General features: G+C 44.6%; 1 protein-coding gene across 4 annotated transcripts in view; it reads right to left on the bottom strand.

Annotated features, from left to right (window-relative positions):
* stxbp5l (syntaxin binding protein 5L) overlaps nt 1–20,633 on the bottom strand; it is a 553,303-nt gene that overhangs the window by 82,918 nt on the left and 449,752 nt on the right. The window contains exon 24 of one of the 4 annotated variants that reach the window (XM_051926381.1): nt 1,257–1,358. The exons of 2 other annotated variants lie outside the window; for them this stretch is intronic. In XM_051926381.1, coding sequence (XP_051782341.1) covers nt 1,257–1,358 — 102 coding nt within the window. The remainder of the gene's footprint in view (nt 1–1,256; nt 1,359–20,633) is intronic. One more of the 4 variants, XM_051926380.1, reaches the window with a different exon arrangement.

The following is a 20,633-nucleotide window of genomic DNA, read 5'->3' as shown; positions in this document are numbered from 1 at the left end:
CTTGTTGGTAATAAAATGCACTGCATTTATCATTCCAACAGATGGTGTATCACAAACATTAACACTGCTTTAAAAATTCCCATAACAAATGGTATATAATAGAGACATAAGCATCGCATTTCTCATTCCAACATATGGCACACTATAAACATTAACACTGCTTTAATGAATCCTTTACCAAATGGGATATAACAGGAACATATATGTGTTGCATTTGTCATTCCAACATATGGCACACCACAAACATGAACACTGGTTTAATGAATCCCTTACCAAATGACATATAACAGACATGCATTGCATGTGTCATTCCAAGTGATGGCGCATCACAAACCTTTTTGGTAATCAAATGCACTGCATTTGTCATTCCAGGGTGACACCAAACGCCTTCCGAAATTCTTCTGTGACAGCGACGAAAACGAAATTCGAGCAATGAAATCCTAGGAGGACATTTTAACACCTTATACAGCTTGGTAGAAGGAATTCAAAATAAAAAAAAGAAAACTCAACTTCCTGTCACGATGTTCCTGTAATGTCAACCGCCCTGCTGGATATCTCACCCTGGCCCTGACTGACCCTTCTTCGTCTACAATATGCGAGAAAAATAACGGCGAGAGACGTAACGTGCGAGAAAAATCACGTGAGAAATTTCACGTGAGAAAAATCAACCGTGCCGGGCTGTATAGCAAATATACTGTAAATGTTCATGTTTATCTGACCCTCATGGACCCCTTGAAACCCATCCGTGGGAAAGAAAGAAAGAAAGAAAGAAAGAAAGAAAGAAAGAAAGAAAGAAAGAAAGAAAGAAAGAAAGAAAGAAAGAAAGAAAGAAAGAAAGAAAGAAAGGCAGGCCTCAGGTGGGATTTCAAGCCGTGTAGGTAGTAGTGACAGGCAGCAGTTGCCCCCCTGCAGCCTGCCAGACTGCCAGTCACAGAATTATTCAACACGCTGACTTTGTGAAGCTCGCCATGCACAATACTGCTAATGATTATCTCACAGATGAAAGGGTTAAAGCGGACAGCTTGTGGGGGTCCAGCTGCACGTTTTGGGGTCTTCTCTGCTACCCACACACTTCTATAACGTAAAGTCGCCTGAAGTGCGCTTCTTTCAAAGCAATGTGACCCTCCTGAGCCCCACCAGACTGGCCCTTGGCGCCAGCTCAGAACTCAGGGCACACCCTCATTAAAATCTCTTGAAGCCACACAGCCCAGAGAAAAATCCACCGAACCCTGGGGGTCCCAGCACGCCGGTCTTACCTTTCTCCGTCCATGAGTAACTGCCGGCATGGTGTTCGTCGTGCGAGTAAATACTGACTCCGTGTAATTGCTGAAGCATTGCCCGTCTGGAAGCGTAGCCTACTGTTCCCCAAAAACAAAACAAAAAAAAAAAGGCATGCATGGCAAAAGGCAGAAAGTCAGAGCAAAGAGCATCGGTTCAAATGAAAATGAGGCTAAGCAGCAAAAAAATGAAAAAGCAATGGAATTGAAGAGTCTCAATTACCGGATACATTCCAGGGATTTGGATATTTGGAGAGTTTATCTGCCCTGGAAAACATTTGTGTCCTGGTGCTGAATCAAATAAAAGGCAAACAATGGAGGATAACAGCTTGGCATCTCGCACACGGTGGGATGGCAATAAATGAGCAAATAGACCGCCGCTGTGCACGGACCAAAATGGCGGCCATGTACCCTGCCATAAATCTGCACTGAAGGTGCCAAAACAATCCCCCCAAAAAGTGGAGATCATCGGCAAACTTTAGCACTGGCTGCATAAGTCTAGGTCGATGGGCAGAGACGAGCTGTGACTTGTGGATCAGTAGACACTCAGTCGCTCCATTGACGAGATCAGGCCATTCAGCCTTACAAGCACTCACCTCAAATCTTCAAAGTAACATCCAGTCGAGAGACCCCTAAACGCCCACCCTCTTCCCCTATTAATGAGCGACTCGGGCAGCTTTCAATTCGCAGTCACACATGTGCGTCTGCAGGAGTCACCTTCCTAGATCTGGTGAGGTAAGCAGTACCACTCGGGGATGAAAGGGGGCGCTCTCACACAAATTGTCTCTCCTTTTCACCCATAGCTCCAGGATGCTGCCCAGGTGAGGGCAACTAACCCCACCACACTGTCCAGAGTTGGGCTACATAAAACCAGATGGTCCCCGAAAGGGTGGTGTCCGACTCTGACCTGGAGCAAACTCCAATGAATTTTCTGTCCCACCCTAACCTGGGAAATCCTTTATTTGTTGGGCTGTTACAGTGGAATTTTTGGTTGTGCCATGATGCACATTTTTTTTATTTATCCACCTTAATAAAAGGATAAATGTCTGTGTGTCTGGTTGATATGTCTCTGTCACTCCAACTGATGGCACATCTCAAACATTTTTGGTAATAAAAAGCAATGCATTTGTCATTCCAACGGACGGCACATCACAAACATTAATACTGTTTTAACAAATCCCTTAGCAAATGACATATAACAGGGACATATATGTGTTGCATTTGTCATTCCAACATGTGGCACACCACAAACATTAACACTGGTTTAATGAATCCCTTACCAAATGACATATAACAGACATATGCATTGCATGTGTCATTCCAACTGATGGCGCATCAGAAACCTTTTTGGTAATAAAATGCACTGCATTTGTCATTCCAACAGATGGTGCATCACAAATATTAACACTGCTTTTACAATTCTCATAACAAATGGAATATAATAGAGACATAAGCATCGAATTTGTCATTCCAACATATGGCACACCACAAACATTAACACTGCTTTTATGAATCTCTTACCAAATGCCATATAACAGGGACATATATGTGTTGCATTTCTCATTCCAACACATGGCACACCACAAACATTAACACTGCTTTAATGAATCCCTTACCAAATGTCATATAACAGACATATGCATTGCATGTGTCATTCCAACTGATGGCGCATCAGAAACCTTTTTGGTAATAAAATGCACTGCATTTGTCATTCCAACAGATGGTGCATCACAAATATTAACACTGCTTTTACAATTCTCATAACAAATGGAATATAATAGAGACATAAGCATCGAATTTGTCATTCCAACATATGGCACACCACAAACATTAACACTGCTTTTATGAATCCCTTACCAAATGGGATATAACAGGGACATATACTGTATTTGTTGCATTTGTCATTCCAATATATAGCACATCACAAACATTAACATTGCTTTTACAAATCCCATACCAAATGGCATAAAGGATTAATAAAGTGTGCCAAATACAACAGAGATATATGACTCACAATTTTCATTCCAACAGATGGTGCACTACAAACATTAACACTGCTTTTTTCAATCCCGTACGGAATTGTACATACCAGAGAAACATGCTTTGAATTTGTCATTGTAACAGATGGCACATCATAGACAGTAACACTGTGTTTACAAATCCCATACCAAGTGGCACACAACGGAGGCATATGAATTCTTTTTGTCATTCTAGACTTTGGTAGGTAATTTAGTCTGGATATTGAGGTGCACCCAACTCTTTAGGAAGAATGTCAGGACCTCAGCTTTATGTCTCATCTGAGTATTGGGCATTGGCATCCACATTCAGACCACAGGGTAGGCGCCCCCTGCTGGCTTCACCAACACCTCTTCCAGCAGCAACCCAAGCTTTTTCCTGGTTGGTCTCCCATCCAAGTACTGGCAGGGTCTGAACAGGCTGCAGGCGGCATGGCTGCTGGTAAATAACCACACGCTCTTGACTGTGTGTCTGTTCTTGTGTCTGGAGTCTGGGTGCCCCCTAGTGTTCACAATATGATATTATTATTATCAGGAGCAGAGAATCAGTTGTTTTTGGTGGGTGCTGCTATAGCCTGCATTGCACCCATTGTGTGCCGTTTGGTTTTTCAAACTTAATATTCATCGGGGGGTTGCCCGGATGGCACCCCGATTCTCCTTTCTGACAATTTGTGACTTGCCTACTTGTTCACAACATTTTGGCAGCAGACAGTGATTAGCATGGGATGGAGAAAGCAGCAGCAGGTTTGGGCATGACAGATGTTTAGCAGCGTCAAATGGGCAAAGCTCTTGCTTAACTGAACCCTGGCCCGTCGTTCATTCCGGTCGATCCTCTATCACACTTCCGTACTGTTTTTTGTGAATTTCCCCCTGGGATTAATAAAGTATCTATCTATCTATCTATCTATCTATCTATCTATCTATCTATCTATCTATCTATCTATCTATCTATCTATCTATCTATCTATCTACTGCGATGGACTCCTCAAATGTGTCGACGGTGTCTTATGCCCTTGTAAAGTGAAGCTCTCTTATGGTGCTGGGTGTGTTTTAGTGTGTGAAGTTGACCCAAATCCACTTAAAGACTGAATATGAGGTGATGAGAAGGTCGAGTAATTGGCAAGTGAGGGTCCGTGTGGGACAATCGGCCGACTGACAGGGACGGACAGCAACAGTCGAGACATGAAAACAAAATAAATCAGGCAGACAAACACAGACAGGGCGATGCTTCACCAACACTCAGGAGTCAGACGACAAAGGGACGTCACACACTTGGAAGACAGTTTCGGATTTCTGGCCGTCATCTTCAGCAACAGTATTGAACTCCAGCGCAAATCCCCATTTTCTTTTTGCTTATATATTTGATATTTTCATTTTCAGCCACTGAGAATTCTAATCAGGTTCTGTTCCTTTGAAAGCCACTTTACTCAAACCTCCCCCCCCACCCCACCACCTTTTTATTCGATAAAAATAACATTTTGGTTGAAAATTGCATTCTGGGAGAATACAATGGAATCCTTGGCAGATTGTACCTTTCTGTTGGAACTAAAAGACTTAGAGGAAGACGTCCTTCATGCCAATCTGGGACATCTGGTCTACAGTATGTCCGTTTAGTGTGTGCGGGACCTCTTAGATCTGTCACCGGGAACAGACAGAGCACCAGTGTGGTTAGTGGGTCCCCCAATATGAGGGTCAGGTTTTCCAGTCCAGAGGATGAGCAAGTTCCACCACGGAATGGTGAATATAGGGAAGAAACCACAAGATGAGGGAAAGAAGATCTGACCCAAAGTGGCAAGGGGTGGGCATCAAGGTTTGTACGCTTCCTGCTAACAAAATAGAAAAAGGGCACAACGGGCGTGTTACAAGATCTTGGGTCTGTCTGAAGTGCTTATGGGGAAGGATTTGGGTGTGACACAACTGACCTAACACAGAAAGGAGGAGTACTCTCTGGAGGCACAGTGATGTCACTTCCTCTCTTGGTTCATTAACTCCACCCCTTCTGTCTGGTGTCATTATTGACCAGACCTCTGACTCTGAAAGAAGTCCCTCCAACAATCAAATGACAATTTTGTCATTTTTGATGCGTTTGATTTCTGCAGGGTGGTAACCCCAATTGTTTATCTGTTTCTGCTTTTCATTTACAGTACTTTGTTAAATAAAACATTTGCATATATGTATGTACTTGAGGGTGGCACGGTGGCGCAGTAGGTAGCACTGCCGCCTCGCAGTAAGGAGACCCGTCTGGGTTCTCCCTCCCTGCGTGGAGTTTGCATGTTCTCCCCGTGTCAGCGTGGGTTTCCTCCCACAGTCCAAAGACATGCAGGTTAGGTGCATTGGCAATGCTAAATCATCCCTAGTGTGTGCTTGGTGTGTGGGTGTGCCCTGCGGTGGGCTGGCGTTCCTGCCTTGCACCCTGTGTTGGCTGGCATTGGCTCCAGCAGACCCCCGTGATACCAGGTTGAATAATGGATGGATATTTACTTGAAATGAGGACGTGTGTGAGTGAAGTTCTGTCTGGGGTTTGGTGCTTCAGATACGCCCCCTACAGGCCACAACATGAAGTCGTTATAAAATTAGTAACTCTTTAAATTTGCATTTGCATTTTACTTGAGGACCGGCACTTGTGGTGGGACGCTTTGCGGGGGTTATTGTTCAGTTAAAATGTTGTCACGTTCATGTGCATGGGAGACAGCCTGAGGCTGAGGTGGGCAGCGTTGGTCCTGGAGGGCCGCAGTGGCTGCAGGTTTTTGTTCCAGCCCAGTTTCATAAGGAGGAGTCAATGATTGCTGATGAAGCTCTAATGGCTCCAGTGACATTTTGGGGTCTTGTTTGTTAAGGTTCCACACCCTTAATTGCTTATTTCAGCCTTAAACAGCTGCCTTTACTGTTTTTAATGGCTCCTTATTACCAATAAGACTCAAATGACAAAGGAGCCAGCAGCTCTCTGTCTAACTTGTTTCCATTTGCCCCTGCGTGGATTCATCAGGCACTGTTTGGTGTAATTAAACACTTAAGAGAACTATGAGACGGACTGAAAATGATCCGTTATTAGGATTTAAGTAATTTGGATGATATGCTTGGAAAGGAAAAAATCTACGATCTAAGAACCTAACATTGCAGACTAACAAGCCGTAAAATTAAATAAGATCTGAGATTGGTTTCTAATGAAGCGATTGGGTTGGAAAGAAAACCTGTAGCCACTGTGGCCCCCCAGGTTGACGTTGCCCACCCCGGTTTAAGGGCTCTGGTGATAGTAATTACCCAGTCGAACCAGGAGTCGGCGCTGTGCTCTAATAATGCCTTATCTATGCCCGCCCTGTGCAGAACAGAAGATTGACAGCTGTTCCACCGGTGACATCACTTCCGTTATCCGCCCTCCTGGCCCCGCCCCCTTCCTGCCCGGCACACAGTTGACTGGAAGTTCAGCCATTTTTAGTTAATTCGGTTTTGAGCTCCCTATCTGCAGTTCATCACGTGTTTTTCCATTATTGCCTTATTTCAGTTAATAATGGGGTCACCAGGGTGGTCCCCCAACACTTTGATGTCGTTTAGTCTCCTCTTTACACCGTCTATGGCAGCGGTTCTCAAACTGTGGAGCGCGCAAGTAACCAAAAAAGGGGGCGCGAATGTTGCCATATGTGGCATAATTTCGCTATTTGTTAGGAAATTTTAAACTTGTAGCGGTGTGTCGACAGCAAAAAATATAGGAATAAATTTTATTAGGGTTTCAAAAGAACATAAGGGGGACGCGATTAAAACGATTATGAAAACTCGGGTCGCAAATACTTAAAGGTTGAGAAACGCTGTTCTATGGACTCTCATTGTCCTGAGAGTGAGAATAGGAAGAAACATAACAGGTCTTACCTCTCCGCATTTGAGCTTATCTATTTATATTATCTATTTGGATTCTTATATGTATTCCCCCCCCCCACCCATGTTGTACAGTTTTATGGTGTGACAGATGGCCTGGCCGGGACACCCCAGTAGCAGAAGGACTGGAGGAAAGACTGTGCTCTGGGCATTACCTTCCCCGGGACACTAGAGGGCAGCCTCCCTGGTTTTGCTGTACTGCCATGGGTTTGGAGTGTTGAAGCCCATGCCCACCACTAGGGGGCACTAGGACTTGCTTGGAGCCCTGTGTTGCAACTCTTCTGCCACACCTGGAAGTGCTTCTGGAAGCTGGTCAACAAGCACCTGGAAGCACTTCCCAGTGCCTTATTAAAGGGGTCAGCAGCCACTACTCCATAGGTCAGAGTTGGGTGGAAGAGGACGAAGCTTGCGGAGGAGGAGTGGTGGCGTATAAAGGAGGAAGGAAGAAAAGATCCTGGGGTTCTGTAGTGATGAGCTGTGCTATAAGGGTGGGAAGCTGTTCCCACATCAAAAAGAAAATAACGGTGTCCGTGCCTGTCTGTGTCGGGTAGGGTGGCTGGTATGCACCCTGGTGGGCCACAAGTGGCGTAGTCGGCAGGATTCCTGGCCGTCTGCAAGGCAGGGACCTTTACTTTATTCTTGTGGTGGCCCGACACAGCAGCGCGAGGTGCGCCCACCAGGCAGCACATGCACATGAGGTGAACGCACACAGCAACCATTGAAGAGGCTCGTGGAAACCCCGGGCAAAGGTTCGGGCAATCCGTCACAATGGGTACATTCATTAATTGAACTATTTATTGGGATTTGCACCGTTTATTGCACTTTAACATTATGTTATAAATAAATGGCTCCTCTTTTGAACGTAAAGTCTCACTTGTCAGCTCACTCGCCTTGGTCCACTCTTGGTTTATGACCATCGATATCTTTGAGTTAAGGGTTGTCCCAAGGCTGTGGGTCCAGGGCATCACAGCGCTATATAAAAATAACTTGAATTGAATCGACAAGCTGTTTGGGGGTGACACTGTTTTACTCAGCCCCATCATGGCCCACCTCTTTAACTCTTAGACATTGCTGAGCTCTTTCTTGAGTGCTTTATGCAGCCTATGCTGTGTGAAAGGTGCTATATACTGAGATGGACGGCACACAGGGACAGGCATCCCGGCCAGGATAGGTGGCCAGCCCTGACAAAACACAAAAAAACTGAGAAAAGATCATCCTGCTTTAATCAAGAGGCAAGTAGAAGAAGCCAGTGTGGCAGTGGGTACACTGGCATCTTGGCAGGGTTGAACCAACCAAGGAACTGGGTGGCCAATGCAGTGGAAGGACAGGGGAAGACAACCAGACAGAATCACATGCCACACCAACACGCTAAGTGGCAGCCTCTCTGGGTGAAAATACCTGTATAAACACTTGCAAGGCATGCTGGGAGCTGTAGTCCCATTGGACAGACTTGACGGGTTCCAGAGGCACCGCCAGGGGGTGCTGTAAGACAAGAGCGGCATTTGAGGGGGTGGCAAGATGGGGCGACCACCCCGGGCTCAGCTTTTGAGGTCCGCGTGTCCCGTTCGAGCGGATTTGTCAAGTTATATTTTGATAAAGTCAGCGTGTTATCTTGCAAAAATTTAGCTGAATACTGTAATGAGAAAATCCTGTGTTTGTTAACATTATTTTTATTACCCAGTCCACAAATACCGGTAACCGGGGCCCACGTGGGATTGGTCAGCCCTAGACCCCCCCTCACAGATGAAAGAGACCACTCGACCTCATCCAGGCGAGCTGGGTTTGTGTGGAAGAAGGGCAAAGGCAGCCTTGGTGAGAAGAAGGAGAAGAATTGTGGGGTTTATGCTAATTTGGGTGCCTTTTGTGTTAATGAACCCTTCAGTTACATTGGAACTCGTGTCTGTGATGCTGTGTCTCAGGTTTGGGGTGCCCCCTACTGGTCACAATAGAGTACTACACAGATCAGTTGTGTTGCTGGAGAGCTTTTGAGTAAAGATGAATTTTTTCCAAGACACATTCTGAATTCATGCTATGTGACTAAATAGTCCAACACGCACAGTTGTGTCAGAACTTTATTAAAAGTCAAGCAGGATAGCAAGAGAAAGTAAAACAGTGACATTTTGACATGAACGATGACAAAGACAGACTCATAGAAGCTTTGGGGGCACACAGCACAAGGGCAATCCTCAAAGACCACGCGGACAGTTCAATTCATCTAAGTAGAGCTGAAGGGGTCCCGTTTGGAGACCTGATGGGCTCTGTGGTCCCCAAGCCCCCTCGAATGGGCTTTCATCTGCAAATCCAAAAAGTCACTCCCGGGTTTCGAGGACGAGGCGGGCGGCTGTTCTGCTCTTTAATCGTCTCAAAAGGTTTCAGGTGTAGACGTTCGGCTCTGTCGGTGTTAAACGGTTTGACACTGCTTTGTGTTACTGTGTGTGTTGCAACAAATCTCGGCCTTTATTTAGGCGTGTGCGTCATGGAATTTGTCATTTATAAAGTGGCAATCTATAAGTAGAGACAGCAAATAGTGAAATGCGTGAGTCAAAAATCAACCGACAAACTGAAAAGCACCCTAGAACAGTCCTGTGGTGACCTCCCTAACCCTAACCCTAACCCTAAGCCTAACCCTGTAAGGGGTGCAGAAGGAAGACACAAAGAAGTGACTGCGGAACAAAGAAGGAACAAAGGAAATCTTCTTCTTCTTCTTTCAGCTGATCCCGTTAGGGGTTGCCACAGCGCATCCTCCAAAAGTGTTGTCTGCATACTGATTTGGCAAAATTTTACACGGGATGACCTTCCTGGCATAACTCTCCCCATTTATCCGGGCTTCTGATTGTTGTGACCCGGACAGACGCCCAGTTCCCTACACCGAACCCTTACATAACCACACTGTCCCCTGAACCCTCCAGAACCAAATGGCTCATTTGTTAGTTCCTGTTAAGGGTACCGCCCCTTTTCTTCCTTCTAGTGTCAATCATTTCTCTGGGGGCGGTCCTCCCCAGCAGTCCCTCAGCCACAGGACTTCACTATTAAACGGCGTACGGTAGGCAGGGTGACCCTAAAGCACCCAAATCACAAGGCCGTCACTTCAACTCACTGGTCGCTTTCAGCTTCCTCCACTGCAAACCGCCGTCAAACACAAGAATTTACGTACTGTAATGCAATTTTGCATAAAAGCATTCATTTCCTTATTGCTATCATTAAAGTACAATGTTTTACCATTAAAATGGCGTATGGCACCCGCCAAAACCAAGTATTTTTCCGCTCAAAGACGGCCAAATCGCTGTATCACAGCAACGCCTGACCACAAAAAGGACATTCTTGAACGTCCTGATTCAATTGTGTACAATTTGAAGATTTCGATTTTGAGACGTGTTTCTTTTCCTTATATACAGTGGGGATAGAAAGGAATCCCCCCCTTCGAAATATTCCCATTTTTTTTTTGCTTCACAGCCTTAAATGAAAACACACAAACTAATATTTCTTCCCAGCTTTACTTACTCAATGCCACCTCTAACATCCAAGTGGGTATAGAAAAGAATCCATCCATCCATTATCCAACCCGTTATATCCTAACTACAGGGTCACAGGGGTCTGCTGGAGCCAATCCCAGCCAACATGGGATGCAAGGCAGGAAACAAACCCTGGGCAGGGAGCCAGCCAATCGCAAGAAACGAATCCCCCCCTTCGACATAGTCCAATTTGTTTTGCTTTACAGCCTTAAATGTAAACACACAAACTAATATTTCTTTCCAGCTTTACTTACTCAATGCAATCTCTAGCATCCAAGTGAAAGATATCACAGCTACAGTTCAGAAAAATGATAAAAAATCAAAAACAAGAAATCCTGAGATGAATAAAGAACCCCCCCCCCCCCCCCCCCAAACTCAATCAGGTGTCAGTGCCCACCATTTCCATTGCGGTTACTGGCTTCCTCCCACCTGTGATCAGTTGTAATGAGTGTGATTAGTGAAGCTGTTCCTGGTCCATTCATTCCCTTGCTTGGTAGTGCCACTGACAGCACACAACTGACTACGGGTGGCAGGCCACTTTCAGAAGATCTCAAGGATAGAGTTGTGGACGGACATAAGGCAGGAGATGAAGAAAAAAACATCTCAAAGGCTTTATCAATCCCAAGGAGCTCAGTAAAGTCCATCATACAGAAGTGTTTGGTACTACTAGGACCCTCCCCGGATCCTCCAAACTGGATGGAAGAGCAAGGAGGAAACTTGTAAGAGAGGCCGCCCAGAGGCCAATGGCCACTGTGAAGGAGTTACAGGATTTGATGGGACAGAGTGGTCATTAATGGTGTGCAGGTGACAACAATTTCACAAGCGCTCCACAATGGTGGCTTGTTCAGGAGGGTCGCACTTCTCAAGAAAGGCCACATTAAGGCTCGTTTTAGTTTGAAGATTCTGATGCCAAGTGGAAAAAGTCTTATGGTCAGATGAGACCAAAATCAAACTCTTTGTCCTCAATACCAAACGGTACAGCAATGCAGCTCACCATCCACAACACACCATACTTACAGTAAAGCATGGAGGGGGCAGCATCCTGTTGTGGGGGAGCCTGGGGCTCTCATTAGGGTAGAAGGAAAAACGGAGGGGGCAAAATACTGCCAAATTCTGGAGGAAAACCTGCTACCCTCTGCCAGAAAGTTGAAGATGGGCAGAATGTTCACCAACATGACAACGACCCGAAGCACACAGCAAAATGGACCACACAGTGGCTGAAGGAGAAAAAAGGGAATGTCCTGGTGTGGCCAGTCAGAGACCAGACCTAAATCACAGTGAAAATCTGTGGAAAGATCTGAAGATAGCAGACCACCAATGTGACCAAACATGAACAGTTAAACTGTAAAGAAGAGTGGGGGGCAAATATTGAGTGGGCTCAATCTAGGTGGGCAAAGCTGATAGAGAAGAACCAACAGACTCAGGGCTGTCATTAAAGATAAAGGGGGGTCAACAAAGTGACATTGACATTGGGGGGGGGGGGGGGGTGATCCTTTATTCATCTCAGTAGGTCTTGTTTTTGATTTTTTATCATTCTTCTGAACTGTAGCTGTGAGGTCTTTCACTTGGAGGTTAGAGGTGGCATTGAGTAAGTAAAGCTGGAAAGAAATATTAGTGTGTGTGTTTACATGTAAGGCTGTAAAGCAAAAAAAAAGGGAATATTTCGAAGGGGGGGATTCTTTTCTTGAGGTGGGCTGGCGCCCTGCCTGGGGTTTGTTTCCTGCCTTGCGCCCCGTGTTGGCTGGGATCGGCTCCAGCAGACCCCCGTGACCCTGTGTTCGGATTCAACGGGTTGGAAAATGGATAGATGGACTCTTTTCTATACCCACTGTATATAAGGCAAAGAAACACATCTCAAAATCGAAATCTTCAAATCCTACACAATTGAATCAGGACGTTCAAGAATGTCCATTTTGTGGTCAGGCGTTGCTGTGATACAGCGATTTGAGGGGAAAAATACTTGGTTTTGGCGGGTGCGGTACGCCATTTTAATGGTAAAACATCCATCCATCCATCCATTTTCCAACCCGCTGAATCCGAACACAGGGTCACGGGGGTCTGCTGGAGCCAATCCCAGCCAACACAGGGCACAAGGCAGGGAACCAATCCCGGGCAGGGTGCCAACCCACCGCAGTACACACACAAACACACCCACACACCAAGCACACACTAGGGCCAATTTAGAATCGCCAATCCACCTAACCTGCATGTCTTTGGACTGTGGGAGGAAACCGGAGCGCCCGGAGGAAACCCACGCAGACACGGGGAGAACATGCAAACTCCACGCAGGGAGGGCCCGGGAAGCGAACCCAGGTCCCCAGATCACCCAACTGCGAGGCAGCAGTGCTACCCACTGCACCACCGTGCCGCCCATGGTAAAACATTGGACTTTAATTATAGCAATGAGGAAATGAATGACTGCGGTGGGCTGGCGCCCTGCCCAGGGTTTGTTTCCTGCCTTGTGCCCTATGTTGGCTGGGATTGGCTCCAGCAGACCCCCGTGAACCTGTAGTTAGGACATAGCGGGTTGGATAATGGATGGATGGATGGAAATGAATGATTTTATGCAGTTTAAAAAAATTGCATTACGGTATGGAAGATCTCTGATGAAGACCATGGAGAGGCTGCTGCTTCACCACCTTAGGCCACAGGTTCAACACGCCCTTGACCCTCTGCATTTTGCATATCAGGAGAAGGTGGGAGCAGAGGATGCCATCATCTAGATGCTACACCGATCCCTCTCTCACTTGGACAGAGGTAGTGGTGCTGTAAGAATTATGTTTCTAGACTTCTCTAGCGCCTTCAACACAATCCAACCTCTGCTCCTTAGGAACAAGCTGACAGAGATGGGATTAGATTCATACCTAGTGGCATGGATCGTGGACTATCGTAAAGACAGACCTCAGTATGTGCGTCTTGGGAACTGCAGGTCTGACATTGTGGTCAGCAACACAGGAGCGCCACAAGGGATTGTACTTTCTCCGGTCCTGTTCAGCCGATATACATCAGACTTCCAATACAACTCGGAGTCCTGCCATGTGCAAAAGTTCGCTGATGACACTGCTATGGTGGGCTGCATCAGGAATGGGCTGGAGGAGGAGTATAGGGACCTAATCAATGACTTTGTTAAATGGTGCGACTCAAACCACCTACACCTGAACACCAGCAAAACCAAAGAGCTGGTGGTGGATTTTAGGAGGCCCAGACCCCTCATAGACCCTGTGATCATCAGAGGTGACTGCGTGCAGAGGGTGCAGACCTATAAATATCTGGGAGTGCAGCTGGATGATAAATTAGACTGGACTGCCAATACTGATGTGCTGTGCAAGAAAGGACAAAACTGACTATACTACCTTAGAAGGCTGGCGTCCTTCAACATCTGCAATAAGATGCTGCAGATGTTCTATCAGACAGTTGTGGCGACCGCCCTCTTTTATGTGGTGTTGTGCTGGGGAGGCAGCATAAAGAGGAAAGACGCCTCACGTCTGGACAAACTGGTGAGGAAGGCAGGCTCTATTGTTGGCATGGAGCTGGACAGTTTAACATCTGTGGCGGAGCGAAGGGCGCTGAGCAGACTCCTGTCAATCATGGAGAATCCACTGCATCCACTGAACAGGATCATCTCCAGACAGAAGAGCAGCTTCAGCGACAGACTGCTGTCACTGTCCTGCTCCACTGACAGATTGAGGAGATCGTTTCTCCCCCAAACTATGCGACTCTTTAATTCCACCCGGGGGGGGTAAACGTTAACATTCAACATTATACAAAGTTATTGTCTGTTTTTCACCTGCATTATTATCATTCTTTAATTTAATATTATTTATTGTATCATAATGCTGCTGCTGAAGAATGTGAATTTCCCATTGGGATTAATAAAGTATCTATCTATCTATCTATCTATCTATCTATCTATCTATCTATCTATCTATCTATCTATCTATCTATCTATCTATCTATCTATCTATCTATCTATCTATCTATCTCGTGTTTGACGCCGGTTTGCAGCGGAGGAAGCTGAAAGCGACCAGTGAGTTGAAGTGATGGCCTTGTGATTTGGGTGCTTTAGGGTCACCCTGCTTACCGTACGCCGTTTAATAGTGAAGTCCTGTGGCTGAGGGACTGCTGGGGAGGACCAACCCCAGAGAAATGATTGACACTAGAAGGAAGAAAAGCCACTGTATATATAATTCCTCCTTTATAATAAACAGTAAGCATGTAGTGGAATTATATACTTTTGTTTAGAGATTGGTTGATTGATCGATACTTTACACCACAATTGCCACAATTCCACTTTCTATATTTCAGAGTTTTTTATTTAACTCTTTTAGGGCGGACGTTGACTTTTGCCGAATAAGGGGGGGTTGAGGGCAGATGTCGCTATCCAGGGGCAGAGGGCGAAATAAAAAAGCCGTTGTGGCAAGTGGCAGGACGCCCATAGTGTGGAAGGACTGGGGAAAACAGTATTATTGGGACAGTTTCTCCCCCGGGGCCGATAGAGGGCAGCCCCCTTTGGTTTCCAATGGGTGCCACACATTATGAGCATGGGAGCTAAACAATGTTGGAACCCGTGGCCACCGCCAGGGGGCGCATGGACTTTTCTAGGACCTTATTTGGTCACATTTCTGCCATACCCGGAGGTGTGGCCAGAAGAAGCTTGTTGGGCACCTGGAGTCCTTGTGGGTGTCCTATAAAAGGAGCCGCCTCATTCCATAAGTTGGCCAGAGTCAGGAGGAAGAGGGTAAAGCCTGAGCAGGAGTGGAGGGAGAAGGACTGGCAGCAAGAACAACAACAACAACATTTATTTCTATAGCACATTTTCATACAAAAAGTAGCTCAAAGTGCTTTACATAATGAAGAAAAGTAAAATAAAAGACAAAATAAGAAATTAAAATAAGGCAACATTAGTTAACATAGAAAAGGAGTAAGGTCCGATGGCCAGGGAGGACAGAATAAACAAAAAAAAAAACTCCAGACTGAAGAAGGGACTGTTGTGTGGGAGGTTTGTGCACTTTTATTATAAATAAACCGGGTGTTGTGTGTTGAACCTGTGTCCTGCCTGTCTGTGTCCGGGTTAGGGTGGGCAATACGCCCCCTGGTGGCGTCACACCGTAAAAATTAATAAAACTCAGCATTATGTCAGAGGTCGACCCTCTTTGCTAGCAGGACTGTTGGACTCGTTGACTTGATGTCAGATCCTTGTGTGTGCGTGAGTAGCGTAGAGTAAACAACATCTAGAATGGCATGGACATCGGGCGGGAGAGTGAAGCAAATCCGCAAAGCAGAACACATCGTGTGTATTATTATTTATTGAATTATTTATTTCTTTGCATATTATTACTGAATCGGAATCTCTGATATGTCGATCTCCTAATTTTGATGCAAGTGACCTGCAGATCGAAAACGAAAGACAGGCATCTGCATCAGCTGATCGGTCCTATGACCTATGGCAACGTTCGCCAGGGATGAATACATGGACTCTTATTGAATTCCAACTTTGATGCCAACGATCTGGAAATCGAAAATGAAAGACAGGTATCTGCATCAGCTGATCGGTCCTATGATCTATGGCAACGTTCGCCTGGGATGACTACACGGACTCTTATTGAATTCCAACTTTGATGCCAACGATCTGGAAATCGAAAACGAAAAACAGGTATCTGCATCAGCTGATCGGTCCTATGATCTATGGCAACGTTCACCAGGGATGACTACATGGACTCTTATTGAATTCCAACTTTGATGCCAACGATCTGGAAATCGAAAATGAAAGACAGGTATCTGCATCAGCTGATCGGTCCTATGACCTATGGCAACGTTCGCCAGGGATGACTACATGGACTCTTATTGAATTCCAACTTTGATGCCAACGATCTGGAAATCGAAAATGAAAGACAGGTATCTGCATCAGCTGATCGGTCCTATGATCTATGGCAACGTTCGCCAGGGATGACTACATGGACTCTTATTGAATTCCAACTTTGATGCCAACGATCTGGAAATCGAAATTGAAAGACAGGTATCTGCATTAGCTGATCGGTCCTATGACCTATGGCAACGTTCGCCAGGGATGACTACATGGACTCTTATTGAATTCCAACTTTGATGCCAACGATCTGGAAATCGAAAATGAAAGACAGGTATCTGCATCAGCTGATCGGTCCCCAGCTGATCATAGCGATGAAGATGACACACCTACGAAAAAATTTGCCTTGGGAGGAGTACACAGACAAGAGATCTGTGGGAGGCAAACCAGCAACTGGACTTCACGAAGTCACCAGCCGCTCGACTACTTCAAGCTGTTTTTTTCCAGAAAGTTCCTTCCAGTTTATGAGTGATGAGACAAACGGAAGTAATAAGAATGTGAATTTACATACTGCAAGGGGCTCACAGAACATAAAACAGAGTGACATTTGTCATAAATAAGTATTTTATGTTAATTTATGTGTGAAACCATTGATTTTTGAAAAAGTATTCAGCCCTGGGACAAAAGGAAAAACAAAATAATTAGCCCTAAAAGCTAATAATAAACATAATGCAAAGCCACAAACTCCTGACTGGAATGGAGCTCTGGAGGTCTGCAGCTACTGAAGACTCAACTGGTCTCGACCCCTGATGACCGTTTCGTGGTGCTGTGGGCGTTAAGTGACTGATGTCACAGGAATCACAGGCTGCATGTGACACCAAACCTCTGCTGATGATTCAAAATGCAGCAAGCACCACATCTTGTGGTTAACTTGACGAGGCGAGGGACATGTCACCTACAGTGCAGTCAACAGGTCAACATCCAAGAGGTCACTCAGGAGGTCCATCTCGGCCACTCTGGTCTGCTAGTGAATGGCGCCTGGTGATGTCACCTCCAATCTCAATCTAGATTCTTGTCATGGGTAGCTGGTGGGAGGAGCTGCCCACCTCCATCCAAACTGCTGACTCCATCACTGCCACCAACAAACATTGGGAGACTCTCTCAATCCGTGAAGATCTGTCTAATTGATAACGGCCCTAATTGATAGGTTCTTGTAACTAACGACACATTTACTAGTCTTCTGGGGTCCTGTTAGGTTTAGAGCTCATCACTTGGGATGATTAACGTTTGTACCCTTGTCCCGTAACACTTGTTTCAAAACATGATGTCCATTATGTGGACCTCTTTTGTAAGTCATTTTCGATTAAAGTTGTCCACTAAGAGAATAAATAGAAGTGCTGAGAAAGTGTAATGATTCCAAATATTTGAATTTTCTCGACAGAGCAGAACAAACCGTCAGAGGCCCGTTGAACGAGTCCAAGCTATGATCGTCAGTCAACGTGTCTGAGAGGATCTCATCAAAAAAAAAAGAAAAAGGACAGAGGGACAAAGACATCTGTGTACGAACAACACACATGTAGGCTGATGTCCAGATTGCTAAATCATTGCAATGTGTTATTTTAATACGAAAACAAAAAGCAATCAATAACGTGCTTCAGTTCAGTTTATGTGAAACATTGAGGGAAGGTAATGGCCAACACGGCCCAAGTGATTTCAGATTGAACGTTTTTATTTTCTGTATGTAACCGATACCTTTCCATTTTAATTGATTTAGTAAAAATGAAATGAAATAAATATGAAAGGACTCAAACCTTCAAACCCGAATGTGTTTTCGATGTTGTAAACGGTTTGCATTTTTAACTGAATTCCAATTTTACATTTCTGCTCTCGTTCTTTTTTTGCATACACTGCAACCTCCATCCACATTTTCCACACGGTTTATTCATTTTTGTTCATTTAGGTTGGACTTTAATTGGTGGGTTTTTATTTTCTTCCTATGACTTCCCACGAAGAATGAGCAGGCCTCAGTCATAAAACAAGGATGGCCCACCGATGAGGGGCATGTTGAGATTTTAGGGACACCATATTGGTGTACAAGACCCCCATCTACTGTGTCTTGTAAAGGAACTCCCACTCCTGAACAGGATTGTGATTTTAAGAATTTAAAAAGTCAGAACGAGTGTTCCAAATTTGGGGCGTTCATAAGAAATGTAATGTAATGATAAATATAATGTTATGTCAAATATTTGAAACGTTAAAATCTGTGCTTCAATTTAATTGTTTAAATATTCTCAATTGTAATGGAAATTTGTCATTCTTTCACACTCTGATGGAGGGCCATAGAGGGCTACATCCTTAGCAAAGGATCAAAAATCTGGTCTTATTCGTATTCACTGACCTTGAAATAGTCTAAAATGATCCCCCACATGCTAATGTTTGTAATATTTAACCTTCTGAGAAAGATTCTTAGAGGACTATGATCACTGAAAAAGAATTGAATATGAAAAATATGATCATACTAGCATAGCAAAACACCCATTTATTGAAATGAGCTCAATGGTACAATGGTAAGCCTGCCTGTCCTGATGGCCTCGTGCATTAATGAAACCTCATTTCACCAGATTTTCCTTACAGCCCTCTTTCTGTGTGTCTCTTGTTGCTTTTCTTTGTCTGACCATCTAGCCCTTTTCTGGATGATGGATGCCAGGAAGTCTGGACATACGTCACATGGCTTTCTGTCTTATGCCAGCCACTTGATTTTGTTTCTTCGGAACATTCCTATGGACACCCGAGAACATTACACCTGGGCACAAAGGTCGGATGGACATTGTATCACTTTATAGAGTTTGGACTGAGCAGTACGAGAAACTCCCTTATATGATATATCTGATGTCCACGTATGCATGACGTGAAGCTTCTTAAGGTCCCCCCCTCCTGCATTTTTGGCTCTCTAGATGTAAAGACACTCGTTTTTAGCCCAGTTTTGGAAAATATTTTGGGCAAGAAATTACACCGTTATGATAAAGAGTAAACCAATAAGTGTGTTTAGCAAAAATAATCAGAAGGACTTGACGTCGTGAAGGCCATATAAAATGACCCTGGGGTTCGCCCCCGATTTATCAACTTATTTATTTATTTAAAGAGCTTCTGTTAAAAGCCAGATTTCCCCCCAGGGGACATATAAAGTTCTGTCTATGTTAATGGAATATGAGGAGTCAAATTTACTACTTTTCACAAAACGCAGAAATCATAGGGATCAGTAATATAATCATGTGGAGTATCGTTTTATGCTATTTCAAGGCTGCTGATCACAATTATCTATGTATACAAGGTGATCAAATGTTTGTCCGCTCTGCATCCGTGCCTGGGTTTAATGTCGTTTGGAGTCCACAAAAGGGTGGAAATGTACAGTGAACAAAGGGAAAGAATCTGGTGGAAGACAATAAACTGTGTGGCACTTGTCCTTCTGGTGTCCACAACAGGGGTGGAATGTATGACAAGCAAAGGCAACAAGACACCCCAAACAAGTGGGATGTAAGTCATACCAGGTGGGTGAACAGCCGTTCATAAATGTATGACGCCCTCGGAACACACGGACTTAACCATCCTTGGATTCTGCCTACTGATATCGTAGTGGGACTTGATTGGCTTTTACTGGTCTCATTTTGCTTTGTTTCGTTTTTTTGTTTAGTGTTATCTCTCTGTTTACTCTTTTTGCCAAATTCCAGCTGCTACCGAGTTCAACCAGGAACGACATCTGGTAATCGTACCTGGATTTGGAGTGACAAATTACTGGCTAGTTACATTTTAATCGTCTGTTTTGTTAATGAAATAATTGTCAACAAATCGTCGATTGTTTTCTTTGTACACATTGTGCAGGCAGTCAACTGAAGCAACGTCACAAATATCCGCTTCCGAAACTCCCAAAAAAAATGTGAATGCAGTAACGCAGGCCTTGTTTGTGTACCATCTAATCAACATCGATATCTCCATTGAACTATTTGTGAGTTAAACATGTTGATTTGCTATAATAGGCAAAGGAAATGTTTTAACATATAATTATAATAATTTCGTTTCTGTTTAATATTATCAAAGATCTCGAAAACTTGAATCCCCATATTTATTTCTAATAAGAAAAGTTAATCTTGCCGCTAAC

The sequence above is a fragment of the Erpetoichthys calabaricus genome, chromosome 4 (assembly GCF_900747795.2).
Source record: "Erpetoichthys calabaricus chromosome 4, fErpCal1.3, whole genome shotgun sequence".
NCBI lineage: Eukaryota > Metazoa > Chordata > Cladistia > Polypteriformes > Polypteridae > Erpetoichthys > Erpetoichthys calabaricus.
Note: the sequence above shows the minus strand (reverse complement) of the source record. Positions and strands in the feature narration are given on the sequence as shown.